Source organism: Gavialis gangeticus, unplaced genomic scaffold (assembly GCF_001723915.1).
Source record: "Gavialis gangeticus isolate Ggan-Ray unplaced genomic scaffold, GavGan_comp1, whole genome shotgun sequence".
In the NCBI taxonomy this organism is placed as follows: Eukaryota; Metazoa; Chordata; order Crocodylia; family Gavialidae; genus Gavialis; species Gavialis gangeticus.
In genome coordinates this window covers 161,162,904-161,181,415 of record NW_017728992.1, presented here as the reverse complement: position 1 = coordinate 161,181,415, position 18,512 = coordinate 161,162,904, and the positions used below count along the sequence as shown (strand labels likewise).

The window sequence follows — 18,512 nt, the reverse complement described above, 5'->3', positions numbered from 1 at the left end:
CACATTGCCCTAAGGCGATGTTACTCCGTCTTGCTTTAGTACTTCCTTTTTGGAAGTACTAAAGCACAGCGCAGTAACCCCTGCACTGTGCCATGCACATGGCACGTGGTTAGTTATAGCCACTCTGGGTGCATCCACACATGCATGTATGTGCACTTACAGCAGCTGAAATAGAAGGGGTGCAAATTTGACCTGGGGCTTTTTGCCTCAGCGCATGTGCTCGGACATGCACTTTGTTGTGGAGCAAATTGTGCCACTTTGGGCAAAATAACCCTGCTTGGCTCTTCCTGGATCTGCAGTCAGGGGGAGCTAGAGCCCGGGGCCAACACCTGTGCTGTCCCCAGCAGTATAAAAAGCTGCCCTGTCCTGGCCCCATTGGTACAAAAAGCTGCCCTGGCAAGTAGCTTAGGGCTACTCACTCTCAGGAGCTTCTGGGGCCCAGCAGTTGGTACCTGGGGACACTACCCCTTGTGCCAGCTGGACTGCTGAAACAGCCCTGAGAGTTCCCTGCACCCTTTACCCACTGTAGCAGTCTGGCAGTGGGGCTGCTGCCTGGCTGTGACCTGCTGCGCACTTGTCAGACCCAGATGAGGTATCTGCCCCTCTGGACCAGCTACCAGTGGGCTGTGGCTACAGAGTTGGCCTTTTTTCAGCACTACTGCCGTGTGTGCCCCCTGCCCAGCCATCTGGGCAGCTGTTGCCCAGAAGATGTTCTGGGTGTGGTGGCCTGCTTTGAACTGTCAAAACATGTCCTCCTGGCCCCAGTTGGCCAGGAGGTGAGCCACAGCCAGCTGGGTCCAAGGTGCCAGCTTTGAGTAGGCAGGATCCTGCCACTGGCCTCCCTAGCAAGAATTCTGGCATTCCCTATTTGGAAACTAGCAGGGAAGGGATTGTGGGGGGCTCAGGGGACAGGAGAGGGGTGGGGCTGGGCAGGGCAGGGATCGGAGGGCTGGGTGAGCGGGTGGGGCCTGCGGGGGTCCCCCCATGGTCCCCTCCTCCAGCCCCTGACCCCTTACTTACCAGCAGTGGAGCCTGGGTCCAGCTCCCTGCTGCTGGCATGCTGCCTGCCCTGCATGGGCAGGCAGTGTGCTTCAGCACCAGGACAAGGGCCAACCACAGAGACACTGTGGCAGCCAGAGTGTCTCTGTGGAGGACCCAGACTCCAGTTGCTTCAGGTCACAGTCTGGGACCATGCCCTGCCCCGTGTTTTGTTTCTGCAGGGTTTTTTGACCCCTGGATAGCCAGGGGTTTAATTTTGTCCGCGTGCTGCAAATTTGCAATGCGGGGAACATTTTCTTGTTCCTGCACGTGCCTCTTACAGCATCTCAAAGGGTTTGAGATGCTGCAAGAGGCACATGTGGGTTCATCTGGATGTGTCCTATAAGCGCGCTGCTACAGCAATAGCTGCCGGTCACATATAGACTCATGTGATTGCTACTTTGCCATAGTGTGTCACTACGATGTGCCCTAAGGTTACTGCAGGTCATTCCTTAACAAGCTGGCCTGGCCATGTGCTCTTGTCAGTCACCTGCTGGTGGAGGAGCAATAATTCAGCTTGAAAGGGCTGTGTGTAAATGACTGTGCCATTTCTGTTTTGATTCAGGTCAAAACTTGAGACAGTCAGGACTAGGTCAAATGCAGTGTCAATTACAGCCTTGGCCAAGACCAATCAATTTGACTTGTTTGCATCTCAAACCTACATAAACCCTCAAACTTTGCACATTTTCATTAAAAAGCCCTAAATTCATTCAGATTTGCTTGAATATTTTTGAATTTTATTAAAATGTTCTGCAAACTTGCCTAGAGGTAACTGAATCCATAAAAAGCCAGAAACTAAATGAGTTTTGTAATGGCTTGGGTTTAGTCATATGCAATTTGAACAGCTCTAATTCTAAGATATCTTCAGAACATTTGACTCATTTATAAACCAGAGGGTATTCATTTATAGCCATTTATTTTTGCCATTGCCATTAGAGTTATTTTGTAAACAAATCCTAATATTGTGAGCAAATATTGAGTATAATATGCAGTAGTTGGAAGCACTGCTCTATTAATCTGCTACAACTGCGGAAAGCAGGCATGTCAAACTCATCAAGTCCCGTGGGCCAGATGAGTAACATGGGACCAGTTTTTGGGCCTGGGCCTGGGCCTGGGCCTGGACTGATCCACACACTAGATCGGGCCTGCAGACCAGCCAAGCATGTTGGATCCAGTGCATGGAGCCAGTTCAGTGTGGGTATTGCATGAAGTGTGTGCCAGAGTGGTCTCACGCACTGTGTACTGCGCACTGTGTGCACTGTGCAAATTGAATGTCAGCCCTGTGCTCTGCATGCAGCGTGTGTACCAGACATAGGACAGTGCACCATGTGTAGCATGTGGATCTAGCCTGAGACCCGTGGGCAGCACCATGGGCCAAATGATAGGGCTCCACAAGCCAGATCTGGCCCATGGGCTGCATCTTTGACACCCCTGGAATTAGAATTGAAGGGCCGTGATTATTTCAGTGGTAACTGCTTTGTTTAATATTGGTCACATCAAATGAGATATTCTCTGCTTCCTTCATTCCATTTGCAGAAATCCCACCGATTTCCTACAGTTAGAATTTTGTGCAAAGATGGAGGACAAAATATCATTCCCTCTGTTAGAAACTGAATTTTTAACAAGCTGTCATTATTAAAGGGTAATGAGAAAGCTTCAAAAGCACTCATAGAACCTAGTTTACTTATTGCGATTGCAAAAAAACCCCAGTCTGATGGAACAATAAATTTCAGATAGAGGCAGGAGAATTTATTTTTGAGTTGTCCTGTTTTTTTCTGTTGTCTCTTTAGAGAAGTAAAACCAGCTCACCCCTATTATTAAAACCTATGATGGATTTATCTTCCAAGAGACCTATAAGGTTATTGTCAGCTACTTTGCCACTGAGCCATAGCACTGCAAGTGATGATTCCAGTAGTTCCACTACTAAATATGATATTGATGGAAGGCGGTAGGTACATACATCTTTTGTATATACGATTCATACTAAACATCTCAACTATTTTGCATAGCTTTATGCATGTCTTTTAAGATTCTCATTATTTTTGTAGATCACAACTTTTCAGTTGCCCGTTAATTGAATAGAGTAATCTTCCCACGGGAGCCCATTACAGGATAATGTGTTACTAGTGGAAATTTCTTCCTAGCCTCGCTAGTTTGTATTTTGCTTATGTGTTGCAGAAGAAATTATTTCTTCTATATATATTATTAGCCTTTCCAATGCAACTATCGATGCTGTCTTTCTCCACATTAATTCTGTTTTTTAAATCTTTTGAAGTACTCTGCTATCCTGTGATACTGAGTTCCACAGAAATTCTGTGTTGTATAAAAAGTATTTCTTTGAATTATATTGAAATTTGTTTCATTAAATGTCCACTTGCTCTTGTATTATGAGACAGGTTAAAGAGTAACATTCTGTTTACCTTCTCTATATCATTCATTACTTTTTTAACCTCTCCATCATGACTTCTCTTTGTTTCCTCTCTAAGCTAAACAGTTTAAATCTTTTGTTAAATGATAATGAAACATTTTCATTCTTTATGGGTCCAGGCCAAAATCGGTGACTGACATGATTCAAGGATCTGATTTTACCCATAATAGTGAAGATGTCAAGCTTCCAGGAGATAGAAAATATACATATGCTGAGGTGCTTCCAGTAAGTAGCTCCTGAAGAACTTCCTCCTCTTAAATCTTTGGTTTAAGACATTTCATTTAATAAAATTAAACAAAGGAGAGATACTCAGTGATTATGGAAAGCATGTATAGCTAGTACCATTCAGTGATTTAATTAGAAAACTGATCATTACCACACTCTTTGCCCATAGTAATCACATGGTAATATCTGATATCTATAAATAGTAAATAACTAGTAATCTGGATACAGTGCTGGGGTAGTTACAAGTAAAAGGTGACCCTTTAATGGCAATAATATGCCTAGTAGAATAGTAAAGAGTGAATTATAACATTTGAGAAAGTGTATAAAAGTTTGAGGCATAACTTAGAAATGACTACTGCCCTAAAATACGCAGTGATGAAACAGGAATATGTTTCAGATCTAAAATTCTTCTTCACTGCTTGTACTTTTTGTTTATAAAATTACTGCCTCTAAAGCAGGGGTGTCTAACCTTTTTGAATGTGGGGCCGGATCACGAACTTTTTATCACCCCGTGGGCCAGTGAGCCATATTCAAAGACCTCACAGGAAGTGGTGTTACATCAGGGAGTGATGTCACGTGACCATTGACACCAATGAAGTTGCAGGAAGTGACAATGAAATGGGTCTGGAAATGTGCCTAGGGAAGTTGTGGTTTTCAGAAAGTATGTATGTTTGGTATGGCTTAGGAAAAGGACATCATGTTTCTGTGCAGAGGTTGGACTAGATTAGGGCTGCCCAGCTGACTACCTGCAGGCCACATGTGGCCCACAAAGGGCCAGGATGTTGCCCACAGTATACATGGGGTCTGCAAGCAGTTAATATATAGGGGCATGGGCCTGGGCAGCCACCTCTCCCACTGCTGTGCAAGGGGGAAAGGCTTGTTGGGGGTGGGGAGGAGTGGTCCGTGTCCTGCAAATGTAGCCTGCATGGCTGAGGATGGGGGTCTGCATGCTGCTGGAGCAGCCTGTGCAGTGAGGAGGTTCTAGGGGCCCACCCCCACAGCGTGCAGCCTGTGCAACACATGCTGGTGTCATCTGGGGCCCACAGCCTCACCAGATCTGAACAGGCCTGGACTAGGTTATCCTTGAGATGCTTTACTAACTTTATCATGGTCATCGTGGTTAATTAAATAGAAATTGTAGGCATGTACTGCAGAGACGTGGAAGAGATCTCAGGGATAAGCTGCCACCTCTGTAATTCCACTGCCTGCCTCCCTGCCGCCCCACCACTTATCTTCCAGCTCCGGTCCTGCTTCAGCCTGGGGCAGAGAGCACATGGTTGCTCCAGCCCCATCCTGGCCACATAGCAGCTGTTGCAGTGGCAGCAGCTTAGGCTGGGCTTTGGAGCTGAAGCTGGAGCGGAACTGCTGCATAGGTGGGTTGGAGCCAGAGCAACCATGCTCTCTGTGCCCTGGGCTGCAGTGGGGCTGAAGCCATGCCAGAAATGGAGGTGGCGCCGGAGCCAGAGTGAGAGCTGGATAGTAAGAGGTGGAAGTAAGCAAAGAGGGGAATGGGCCAGAGAAGGGGGCAGGCAGTAGCTGTGGGTCGGGTCCAGAGTTGGAGCTGCAGCAGCTGCCTGCCCCCTACTCATACTAGAATCCAAGATGAGTGGCTTCACCCCATGTTAAATGAAGGGAAAAAACCTGCCTTGGATTTGAATAAATAGAGTAATTAGGCTGAACTATATGTTATATAAAGAGGTAGTTAGCCATCTTAGTCTGAAGTCAGGCAGAAAGCAGAATCTATTTGCACCTAACTGAGAGTACGTCAAAGATGTATAGCATGAGCTTTTATAAGTGGAGGACTTACTTTATCAGATCCTGTGAAGGGACCCAAAAAAGCCACTAGTAAACTTCCCTTGGTTCAAAACACTGTAGCCTCTCTACTAACTTGAGCCAGCTATGGTGAGTAGGTAACAACAATGTATAGTGATATAGACTCCTGTACTTTGTTCCCCAGGCTCAAAGAGCTGATGGCAGAAGTGAGGACACTAAGTATTTTCACATTCCCATTCCAAAGGACCACCTGAAACATGTCTTAATCGCTTGGAATTACTTCACTATCCTGCATACCTCTTGCTCTCCATTTGTTCTTACTATACTGAGTCTTGATACTCATATAGAACAATGGAGATGGAACATTATGCACCATTTACATATGTGATACAAAATAAATGCTAGTTATCTGGAATAAACATATCCATCAAATGAGTGACATAGTCCCCTTCCCTCACCTGAGCTTATTGACATCTAAGAAAAATGTAAACTGCATTATTTTTGTTGTATATTGTTGTCTAGGGTAAAAGACCCACAGATAGCATGGTCCTAGGGGGATTTAAAATGGAAAGCATGCTGCAGTCACTTTATGTGGAGAACAAAGCAGGCTACTTCTTCACACGCTTCTGTGAGAAGTCAGGGAATAAGGTATGGAGCATTGTCCTATCTTCTGATGTTTTAGTCCACTATTGACTGAATACCAAACTATCAAGGGTGTCTGGGGAAAAAAAGACTGATGATGACTGGATGAATTCACTGTGAGGTTGCAATCCCTCACTGCAAAATGAGCTGCATATTCTGAAACCAAAGATGGGTTTTAACCAAACTGACAGATCCTAAATATCATAATTCTATATGAGATCACTGCCTTTCAGTTTGTCAGAAAGAAATAAGCCCAAATCCACAGAAACATTTAAATAATGGAATATCTACTGTGCTGTTTCTTATGACGACCTGTCTCCTTTTTGCTGGTTCTGCTAGTAATATGCAGAAGGGTGTAAATGGAGGGTGGTTGAAATGAGTCATCAACCTGAGTCAGTGCTTGCAGGTTTGGAAGAAGCAGTAAGTCTCTAAGGAAGATTGGAGTAAAGTAAGGCTGAGGACTTGTCTCAGTAGAAGGTAGTTTTATCCTGGGGCCCCTTAAAGATGTCCCTCTAGAAATACCTTTGACTGGTCCGAAAACAGTAGCCAACATTTTCACAGCTGGATGCTTTACGCTAGCTTCCTAAACTCATATTTAAATAAAAGTGGCTTGAGTTTTGCAAGGGGATTTTTATCCACAAACCCTGTACTAGCAGGTATACTCCTCCCTTGAAAATCAGTGAATTTTTATGTAGATCCTTTCCAAGCTGTGGAACTTGTTGCAGTCAGAGGTCAGGCTGTGCATAGTTCTTACAACCTACAGATTATGGTGCATTTCTTTGTTGTCATATTTTGATGCAGCCCCAGCTATGGGCTCTTGGGGCAGTTGCCAGATCTAAATCCCACAAGTACTTGATTAAAACAGAGATGGGGGGAAGATCTAGCCCCTTCTTCTGAAGTATTTTTTGATGTTTGTTTGAATCTATGACTAGGAGCTGAGACATGGTGCCTCAGAAATGCATGAAGTAAAAATGGAATGATAGTCACAATAACATGTGTCAAGTATAAAACATTTAATTGTCTCAGTTATTGCTGCAAAATGCTGTTCCACCATGGCAAAAGTTCGGCATGTCCATTATCAACATTTCTTCTTACATGCTGGCTTTATGCCACTAAAATGTGGTTACTTTTCAAATGTTAACTATAATGTTAACAATTTTAATGGCCAATTATGCACAAGGATATAATAAAAGATACAATATCATAGTGATGATGCCACGAAATATGTTGTCTTGCTGCCAGTATGCAACAGAAGATTAAATCCATCTTAAATTGAACTTGATTTATGATGACCCCAAGGAGCTAAACAATTACTTGCATTGGAAACCTCAGCTTTTATAAAGTCCTGATAATTGGGTAGCAATAACTTACATTCTTTTTCCATCTGTAGCTGTGGAAGAACAGTACGTACTTTTGGTTTGACCTACAGACTTATCATCAACATTTCTACCAAGAAACCCTTCATCCCTTTAAAATATGCAAGCAAGCTCAAGTAAGTTGTACATAATGTGTTTTCCCTTCATGAATATATTTGTTCAATTTAAATCTGTATAAAGAAGGCAGAGGAAGTTAAAGCATTCCAAAATCTCTTCAACCCACAGCAAAGGAAGTTTGAGGTTGTGGACAGTGAAGGCAGCTTTAAATTGTTACCATGGAATTGCTTGATTTAAATGCTAGCCAGGCACGGTTTGGCTCTTAGGATCTGTTTCCAGTTTTATCTATTTATTCAGTTTGCTTAATCTCCTTTTGCTACTCATTGTCAATGTTGTCTCTTCTTGGAGTATAGCCATCTCCCAGTTTTAATGCTGATAACATTATTTTGGTAAATAAGCTGGTAGAATTGTACCTTTTGTTCCTGTCTCCCATGAGGGTTAGAATTTCAAATTCTATGGGCTAGGCCTTGGTATTGAAGTTAGCCAGGAAACAAATAGTTTTCAGTCCTGTTTGTCTTTTCTTAAAATCCACCAGTTGTTACTGTCCTTATACAATTACCTACTCCCTGCTGTTCATACCCCTCATAGGCTGTAGGGTGCATACAGATACAAGTGCTTCACTGACTGTCTGCTGTAAATTAAGGAGTACTGAAAAGGACTTTTTTTTTAGGTGTAGACCATCAGTGCTGATAACTTAGTAATTGGCTGTAGAAAATTGATCAATAGTGATGTGGGGAAAGGATATAGGAATGTGCTATTGTCTTAAGTGTGCCAATCAACATTCTTGCCACTTTGATAAACCTCCATCTCTCTCTCCCTCCCCCTCCCCCCCTTTCGGGACAGCACGGCAGGGGAGGGGGGAAGGGAAGGGCATATGGTGGGGGGGCTGCAGCCACAAATTTGCTGTAGCCCCTTCCCAGTGCAGCCCTACCCCACTGGAAAGAGCTTGGTGGAGCAGGGGGCACATGCTTCCCTTCCCCACCCCCCTGCTGTGCTGTCCCGGACAAGTGGCAGGAGCAGCAGCAGGAGCTACCAGGTGAGCGGGTGAGCACTGGATGAGCTGCTGGACCAGCGGCTCCTGGCCAGGCAGCGCGCAGTGGCAGGAGCTGTTCCCCTCCCTCCACATGCGCCCTGTATGAGCTGCGGCACCACCCTGTGCCTGCTCCGCCCTGGCTGGGCAGCGCCTGCCCCAGCCCCCCTCACTGTGGGGGCCTTGATCTGCCCCCCTGCACCCCTCCTCTTCCCTTCCTTTTCCTCCCCCTTCCCCTTCCACCACACCAGACTTACCGGCTGGAGGCAGCTCTCCACACAGCCTGCATATCGGAAATCAGATCAGTATTGTCTGATGTGTATCTTAAAAATTGGCTATTGGTATCGGCCACAAAAATCTCTATCGGTGCACCCCTACTGATAACCCTCATAACTCTTCTTTACCTGTGGCAGGTTAGGGTGTTTAAATGTCTTTCTGCAGTATGCCTTGTAGTTGTACGACAAGGCTGACTGTCTGTGTAACCCTTCTGTCAAGAACAGGATGGCATCAGCAAGGGCTGAATTCCATTTACAGGTTTTATGCAAAACTTCCATCTTGGCTCAAGTCCCCACCCAGAAACCTGGGAAAATAAAAGCTGCTTAGGGTGTTCCAATGTGAACAAACCTCCCCACTCACAAGCAATATTAGCTAAACTAAAACAGGGTTTATTAAAAGTGAAGGAAATGGGACAACAAACAGTCTTAGGAAAAAACTTTTAATAGTCAGTAGGCCACCTCAACCAACTAGTAACAGTTTATCATAGTTAATGTGTTCAGAGTTCTCTCTTAGTCCCATACAAGATGAATTTGGCAGCTAATGAAGCTAGTGTAGCTACTAGTTCAACCTTTCCTCTTCCTTTACTGCCACTGGGGCATACTGCACTGCCATTGCCGCTGCTCCTCACCATCCCTACAAAACCCTGTTTCTAGCTGCTGATGCAGCCCAGCTTTCTATTACCTTGAGCAAGCTCAAGGATTTTAGCTTTTTTAGAATCTTTTAGATATAAGTCTCAACCTGATCTACTATGTGTGCTCCAAGCATTTCAGCTGTTTTAGAAACAGGTGGGTAACAAGCCTCAACCTGAACCTATTACAGAGGTTTGTACATCATGAGTACTCTTCCCTATAATGGTTGATGACAAAGTGCAATATCATCCCATAGGATAGCTCCTGGAGAGAGTTTCCCCCAAGCCTCCTTTGTCACCCCTGAGCTGAGGGTCCCCTCACCTTAGACCTCCACACAAGTCCATACTTCCCTTGGCAACCTTTGCCCCACGTTGATACCCGTATAAACTTTACAGTTTTAGAAAGGAAGGTCAGAACACACAAACCAACTCACCTATTCCTTACATTCAGACTGTTTCAATGCAGTCTAAGTGAGTCACACAGTTAATACAAGCACAAAGAGTTCCTGCTCCATTGACCATTCCTATCAATATGGATATGCAGGTAAGGGACACAGTTCCCAACTGTCTGACCAAGCACACGGATAGGGATAGACAGATAGACATCACAAAGAAGCATAGAACAACAAGATTTCTTAATAGGGTTACATGTAGTTTTAGGAATAGGTTAGACGGGGACTTGTATGGCATGGTTTATATAGAGATGATCCTGCCTTGAGCAGAGGGTTGGACTAGATGACCTCTGGAGGTCCCTTCCAGTCCTACTTTTCTATGATTCTATGATAATAAGAATTAGTAAGAACTAATACATTAAGTAATTATTATTGCCACTTTTGGCCGATGTCCAGAAAACATAAAAAGGTTTAGGGATCAGCTTCTGATGTTAACACAAACATGGGACTCAAAGGCAGCTGTGATGGACCAAAACAACCTGAGGGAGATACCAGGAAAGCAAACTAGGTGCCCTTTTGTCTGTAATTTCACCTTCCTTTATGCATGGTTTATAGGGAGATTCAGTAGCTGGGTTCCGTTAGGAAGAATTGAGTCAGAACTGTCCAACTGGTGGCTGGTGAGGGGAGGGCATGTGACCCAAGGGCCCTGGCAGCTGCCTTTCCTGTTGCCATGCAGTGGGGGAAGCCTGAGAGGTCATGTCCTGTCAGTGCTGGCTGCACAGTGCTGCCTGCAGGGGGTGCTGTGTGCCACTGGCATAGCCCATGTTGTAGGGGAGATTTGGGATGGGGGGGAGTGCCCTGGTAGCATGTGGTCAGCATGGTGTACAACCCAGGGGCTGCATACTGGCCCTGCCTGTGGCCCCCAGCTGTGCTGAAATTAGACAGCCCTGAGTTAGACTAAAGGGGCTGACTCTCATTCACTGTAGGATTACTGGTTCAGTCCTGTTAATCTCACACTAGACCTATATAAAGCCTGGTAATCTGGAAGAGTGAGGGTAGGGTAGAGTAGGGTAGGGTAGGGTAGGGTAGGGTCGGGTCACAATGCACCTATGATTTGCTGCTTTATGCCGGATCCAGATGCATGCCTCTGTTCTTCTGTGTGTCCTCATTCAAATGTTCTCATCCCTGGGTTAGAAGGAAGTGTTATAGTAACTCACAGGTAACAAACACTGAACTAGTCTAAGTGGCAATGATTTTGAGCTTTTATTTTATTCCTAAAATTCAGGAATATGATGTTTTAGAATCTGAAAAATTTGTGTCAGTGTCAGCCTTAGATCAAAATTTTCATACCTAGATACCTACATTTTTTACTTTTAGCTCCATATTTAGGCACCTAGCTATTAGAAACTCGTTTTAACCTGTTTTCCAGAGGAGCCGAGTGCCCACAAATAGCATCAAAGCTGATGAGAGCTGCTGGTACTCAGCACATTTGAAAAATCAGATCATTTTACAGGGCCGAACTTAGGGACCAAACTTCAGATTTGAAATTTTCAGTCTACTCTCATTCTTTGTTGCCCTGAATTGTGGGCTCATCATTTATATCAGTGTAAAGTGAATGTAAAACACTGCTGTTGTGATATGGTTGCATTTTATACCTACTTTGTACTCACTTTCTTCTGGAGTCAGCGGTTCCTTAGTCAGTTTTCTTTTTCTTATTTCCAGCTCTGGCCTGCTGGTGACAGCAGAACATCATAAAATCAGTATTACTAGGGAATTGCAGAAAGCTACATACACATAAGCATTAAAGTAAATACATCAAAACGAAATATGTGAAACTGTTCCATTAGCATAACTAACAGCTGAAATGTAACATAACAAATCAACACATGTGCTGCAACATTTGGTATCATTCTTGAGTTTGCCTTTTAAGGCTGCACAAAAATTATTCTTGTTTTCATTGGAACACGGAAGAGAGTCAAGCTGAATCCAGTCTAAAGGGCCTGCTTATGGAAAAGATGCCTTCCCAAATTTTGTGCTCACCTTTGGCACAATGAGACAATTATTCCAATTACTTCGAAGAGGATGCCAATGAGATTCTCATAGCACATTGTCATATTTGTTTTGCTATTTACTACTAAAAAAAGAGACCTAGAGTGTTTCATAATTATTCTGCACATAATTATTAAAAGCAAGAATAAACTTTGATCACTGTATATGCTTGTTCAGGGTTTCTTATTTCTTAGGTATTTTAATCTTAGTTTTATGATAGACTAATATGCTTTCCAGGGTGCATGACAGTATGTTCAGTGCAAGAAAATAAAGTGAGGATTTAATGTGATGCACTTGAAAAAAAAAGGGGACCAGGAATCATCCAGAAATGTATGGCTAGTAATTATTCAGAAATGTATGCAGTTATTTCACTGTAAACACACATGGTGGAGTGTAAAATGAATTGGAAAAGAAAACCAGTAAAGAAATATACGTTGCAGTCTGCTATGAAAAATAGTTATTTAGGGTTAGAAAAATGTTAGACCATTATGGGAAATACTATATTTTAATACCAGAGTCAGTTTAGATAAAGAGAGTTATCATTATCATGAACGTGTTCAGGAACAATACAAGGAATTCAGTTTTTATTTCTTTTGTGTTTTATGCATAACCCTAATTGTTCTGAGATTATATACCAGCTCGGGACAAGTTCAAACTAAAGCCCAAGACTTTGCACACTCTTGAATTCATAATCCAGATGTAGATCCTAATCTGAATTTCTGAAAAATTTGGTATCGTCAGATTTGCTCTGTTATAAATAATTTCAAGATGCACACTATGATCAGGATTCCAGATCTGGGGTTTGGTTTGGACCCATCACTAACTTTTATACATTCACAGAAAATACGTAGCTGGAAGGTAGGAAAATTCTTTCTGTTTCACTGAAGGAACAAAACCCTGAATAAATGAAGTTTAGTGTGCATAGAATTTTACATGAACAAAGATATTTTTTTCACTTTATATTCATTTGATTTAAAATGTTTTTCTTTCTTTACCATGTGCAATATAATAGTCTATTGATTATTTAGGACACTGGCCAATATAGGAATTACACTCTCCTGGTGAGAATCTTGAAGCCAGAATACTTTCCAGTGTTGCTCTTCCTAGGCATGGAGAACAAACAAGGTTACTGATAGATCCATCCTTTAAGCGGATACAATATGCTCTTCCCTCTGCTTCTGGCTGGCTCCGCTGAGCAGTGCAGAAGGTAGAAGGGTCATAATTATCAGCTCTTTTCTCTCCTTGGAGGTGACTAGCACAGTTAGAAGTGAAACCTCACAGTCCTTACATTCAGGCTGGTGTATGTCTGTAGTTGGGACTAACTCCTGCACAGGAATACTAAGGTTACTGTAGTCTTCTTTTCCCCTCTATCCCCTATGCATCTACACGGGCACTTCAGTACATTATGGTCTTATATTTTGCATGGGGGCTCTCACATCATGGTGGTGGGCATAATATAAAAAAGCAAAAGAATGCCAAATCCTCAGCTGATATAAATCCTCCAGTGGCATAAATCTCCATAGTTTCTTTGAAATCAGTGAAACCATGTCTATTTATACCAAAAGGCAATCTGGCCCTTTAGCAAGGGAAAACTGGAAGAACTCTTTTGTACCTAATTTACGCATGAAAACTATGTTGTCTGGTAAGCAGTGATGGCACAAAGTGTGCCTTTACTTATGCCCTGATTCTACAGCAAGTCTGCATGTGAAACGGAAGTGAATTGGGTAGAAGTTCCACATGAAGAGTAACTGCAGAACAAGGCTGCTGTTGCAAAAATAGTGAGTTTAGGTCCTGTAAAAAACTTATGGCAAGCATGATTACCTACGCAAACATAGATTTGGTTTTGCCCATTTCTAACCCAAAAAGAAATCTAAGCAGCTACATTTCATACACATAATAACGTCAGAGAAAGAACAGTTCCATGCAACAAATGTGATTTTTTTTTTTAAAGCCACTTTAAAATACTGCTAGCCTTTTAAAGTAGAAGCTTTAATGTATGAAATACATTAAGACATAATTTGGGTCCTCTTTGCCATTTCACAACTCCCATACGTAGTTTTATGTATTATAATAAGTGGACAAATGTAACCCTAACACTTTCTAATTTGACTTGAATAAAATGGCTAGCTCAATTTTAAGATGGCTATTTTATAGATACCACATCTTTATATGGTTGGACTGTTTCTTTTTAACTTGGCTTTTTTACATGAGAAATGTTTTGGATCAGATAAAATATGATGTAATTATAACTTTATTAGTTTTAGGGTTCTTCATAATAACTTCCAAGGTTTGACATCACTCTGTCTAGTTGGTGCTGTATCTGTTAAATTTCAATTTATTTTGGAATTATCTGAGCATGGCCTAATCTATGACAGAACTTGGTGGGTTTCTTCAGCTAATGCTCTACCTATGGGTAGAATAGGGGTGGCATAGCCATGTAGAATAGGGGTGAAATTCTGCCTGGGGATTACAGACTACAATCATTTAAAAAATCTAAATGTAGGATTCCAGTCATGAAGGCTCCTTAAGTGTTAGTGTGGAATCAGGAGATTTTAAAGAACCCCTGATAAATTTATCAAGTTATTTGGGCCCAAAATAAAATGGGGTTTTTTGTCCTTTTTTTTTTTTTTTTTCCAAATGGAGAGGCTGACCAACCCCAACGTGATAATCTTTAAAAAATGTAAACTGTTCAAATATTCCCTTTCTGTGATAGTCCCAAACATGCAAATATTTTTGCTAGTGCTTGAAAAGCAGAAGGTAAAAACTGATTGGTCAAACTGAGTGATAATAAAGAAGAGGCCTGTATTGTCGACTGATGTAAATTGTGGTAGCCCCATTGAAATTGGTGAGCTATACCAATTTATAGCTACTGAGAATATGGCTCCAAAGGTTCTATTGGTTCTTTAAATTTTATTTTTAGCTTTGATAATACAAAGTCTTGGTGATAACAAAAGTAAACTATGCTCAAAAATTATATGAATTTTACCAGAACAGTGACCCTTTTTATTCAATTTTGTAGTCCATCCAGTCAGAGTTATATAGGCCAGAAGAAATTTCTCTACTACAGGGGTGGCCAAAATATGGCCTGTTGAGGGATTCTATCCAGCCTGTGGCAGGTCCCTTGGCCCCACCTGCCCCAGGCACGGGGAGCAGCCCGGACCGTGATGCAGGCGGCCAGCTTGCCACTCCCAGGCGTGAGTCAGGGTGGGGGCAGCACAGCAGCTGGACCGGGCTCTCTGGCAGCTCCTGTGGCAGTGGCTCACTCTGCCTGGCTGCTGCTGCTAGTGTCTCTGTCCTCACTGCTGGACCTGGCCCCACTGCCTCGGCACCCTGGCCCATTTGCCCCATACCCACTGCCAAAGGCACTGGATAGAGCGGGCAGGCAGGTAGGACCTCCATGGAGACCGGCCCAGGGCCCCTAAGTGCAGGGCACACTTGGCTGGGTGGATGGTATGGGCTGTGGGGAGTGGAGTCTGGGAGTGGGGCAGGCAGGACCCTGGCCAGGATTGTGGAGTGGTGACAGCGTGGGGCTCAGGCAGAGCTGTGATCTGCTCCCTGCATGTCCCTCCCCATGGAACTGGCACCCCCACACCCCACCATGCTGGGCCAGATCAGGACTCTACAATAGCTCCCCAAAATTCCTTAAGTGGCCCTCCATCCTGAATAATTGCCCACCTCTGCTGTACTAACTGATGTTTCTGGTTTTTCCGTTTTTTTAGTGCTTGTTTTTGGGGTAAATTATGGATCATTTTGAAAAGGAAATACAGGTGTATGTCACTGTTTAAACACATCATTATAAATAAATACAAGTTTGCCTTCTCTGAAGACCTATGCTACAAAAATGAAATGCTCTTAAGACAGAAATATCTTTGGGGCTCATCTCCTGACTTCTCTATTGTCAAGTGGTAATCTCAAGAGCTTTTCTGTGATTATTTTATAAAAAGGCCATTAAAATACTTTTCTTGGGAAGACCTAAGGGCTCAGTTGTACCCTCTTATTACCTGACGTGGACCTCTGTACCATGGCAGGGTCCTACTAAAATCAGTGGGGCTCAGCACAGCAGAGGATTCTGTATTAGATTACAAAGCAAAAATGGAATTATTTTAAATTTGATTTTTATGAATTTAAACTTAATATTGAAAATGATAATCTTGCATTTTACAGACCAACCAGAACAAGAAGTAACTATCTTTTCCAAAATGTCCCAATTCATACATTTCCCCAAATTGTATATTGTGTGATAGATCAATGCATTCTGTTATTATTAAATGTTGTAGTAATAACAAACTGGAAGTCATGCACAAAAATCCATATTTGTTGCTGCTGTTGTGATTTCCTGAACATAACTCAGGATCAGCAGGTGTGCTCGTGTAGGCATTATGTTATATATGATTTTGACATCAAGGCAGCTTTTAATAAGTGGAAACAAGGAAGTCATGGAGCTGTGACAGACGCTATGAACTTTGTCTACACGTGCATTTTCATATGCCTAAACCTGATGCATCTTCACTTAAGGCAATTTAGGCATGCGTCTACACTTGGATGCGCTAATATGCATTAAGGCACACACAATTTAGGCGTGAATAGCTAAGTTGCATTAGCACATGTGCAGATGCGCATTAACATGGTGCCTGTCCATTGATGCACACCGCATTAGTGCGCATTAGCAGTTTGCTGTGCATTAGCAGTAAGCTAATGCAACTTAGCTATTTGCATAAATTTGATACCTGCTTTATGCTCAGGTATCAAATTTATGCTCGAATAGTCTAAACTTGCCATTTTTAAGGGACATTGAGGGCATGCACGTGTAGATGTGTGCCCTTAATGTACCTTAAATTGGGATAATATGCATTAAATGCACATGTGTAGACACACCCTATATTTTGGAAAAATTAATAGCATGGAAGGAATAGAAAAATAGAGCCAATGTTGGCAAGTGTGCATTTAGGATAGAAAAGCCCCAATAAGTTACCACCCCCTTCTTCAACTGACTTATTTGGTGTGGCCATTAGATTGGATGGTAATTAAGTAACTGCCTTCTTCTATTTTACTGCAGTTTCTTTATGCTACTTACATTGCTCCTTCTGCCAGTATGGGCATTGGACTACAGCAAAATAAGAAATATGAGATCTATCAGAAAATGGAACCACCTTTTGAGGATCTTTTTGACTCAGCAGAAGAATATATCCTCACTCTTCTGCTGGAACCATGGATGAAGATGGTGGAAGCAGATAAATGCATTTATAAAGAGGTAACCTAAATAGTAGGGCTGTGCAAAGCTTTGACTTGATATTCGATTCGACAAATATTAGACATATTCAACCTTGAAAAGTGAAAGTTGAGTCGAATAACAGCTGGTCGAATAGCTGTCAAATCGAATACCGGGAGTCGAATATTAACAGCGTGGGTCGAATATTCAACAAGGGTCAAATATTCAACTTGCCTATACTGGATTCCCTGTGCGGGGTGGGGGGAAGGAAAGTAAGGGGGGAGAGGAGGAAAGAGTGCTTTCATGACTGACGTGTGGCTGGCCAGTGACCTGTCAGCAGTCTCTGAGGTCCCTTCCAATCCCAGTGCTCTGGGGGAGGGCCAGAGAAAATGTATAAAAGGCAGCAGTTTTTCAGCTCCCCTGCTTTCTGCCTTGGGGTCAGTTTCTGAGCTGCTGGTGTTCTCCAGCACCTCTGCATCAGACCATGACGGCTGGAAGCCCTGATCTTCAGCAGATTCCCTGCTTGCAACACTAGCAACAGGGATTTCTGAGAACTTGGTGCTTTTATTTTATAACTACTTTTCATATTAGTTTACGCTTATATTGGATAGGGTTAGTAGTAGCCTAGGATCTATTCTATATATAGGAATTTAGTTTATATATATATATATATTTTATACATCATTCATTCTTTCCACCACATCAACACTTCTCAATATATCATCTACACACACAAACACATTTACATAACATCCAGAAATCTAATCTGCAGCACACAGCACACTTAGAGGTTCCAGTTTACATACGAAGGAACACATTATGAAGCGGGGTGGAAAGGCAGGTGGCCACACTGGCCAGCCTGCACGATGGGGAGCAAGGGAGGTTGCAAGTGGGAGAGCTGCAGTTTCTCCCCCCACCAAACTCAGATGCAGCCTCTTTCCTCCCGCTACAAGGGATGGGGCTGCTACAAGCAGTAAAGAGAGGGGAGCAGCAGTGCCACCAGAGCCACTGCCTGTGCCTGAGACTCTCATGTCCAGGCACAGCAGCCACAACCTCTCCCACCATAACTGCAACCAGCACAGCAGCGCACTCCACCCCTGTGTCACTGCCTATGCTGAACCTTCCAGCGCCAGAAGAAGAGCTGGCGCTGGATCTAGATCTCAGTGTCCTGGCAAGGGAAGTTCTGGGAGAGGTGGGGGAATCAGTCGAGTTTGTGCTCAACACCACTCAGGTTTTTTCCTTTCAAGCCACGAGGTCTTTCCCAGAAGGCACTTCAGAAGGTGCCTCTGTACAGATGAAGGCAAGCGGCTCAGCTGAGTCCGCTCTTCCTCTTGCTGTGCCTCTGACTGCTGAAGAGGGGGAGAGTTCAGCAGCATCCACAGATGCACC

The 18,512-nt window shown here is 43.2% G+C and overlaps 1 protein-coding gene and 1 long non-coding RNA gene across 2 annotated transcripts in view; one reads left to right on the top strand and one right to left on the bottom strand.

The window, feature by feature from the left end:
- Window positions 1–18,512, top strand: part of RGS22 (regulator of G-protein signaling 22) — a 106,878-nt gene that overhangs the window by 47,855 nt on the left and 40,511 nt on the right. Inside the window, exons 12-16 of the mRNA XM_019528000.1 lie at window positions 2,829–2,986; window positions 3,586–3,691; window positions 5,987–6,112; window positions 7,497–7,598; window positions 16,971–17,165. Of these exons, the coding sequence (XP_019383545.1) occupies window positions 2,829–2,986; window positions 3,586–3,691; window positions 5,987–6,112; window positions 7,497–7,598; window positions 16,971–17,165 (687 nt within the window). The remainder of the gene's footprint in view (window positions 1–2,828; window positions 2,987–3,585; window positions 3,692–5,986; window positions 6,113–7,496; window positions 7,599–16,970; window positions 17,166–18,512) is intronic.
- LOC109305090 lies at window positions 786–14,485 on the bottom strand. Its single transcript, XR_002099556.1, has 4 exons — window positions 14,476–14,485; window positions 8,922–8,927; window positions 1,529–1,531; window positions 786–875 (listed from the first exon to the last, which is right to left on the bottom strand). It is a non-coding gene; the product is annotated as an uncharacterized LOC109305090 (long non-coding RNA).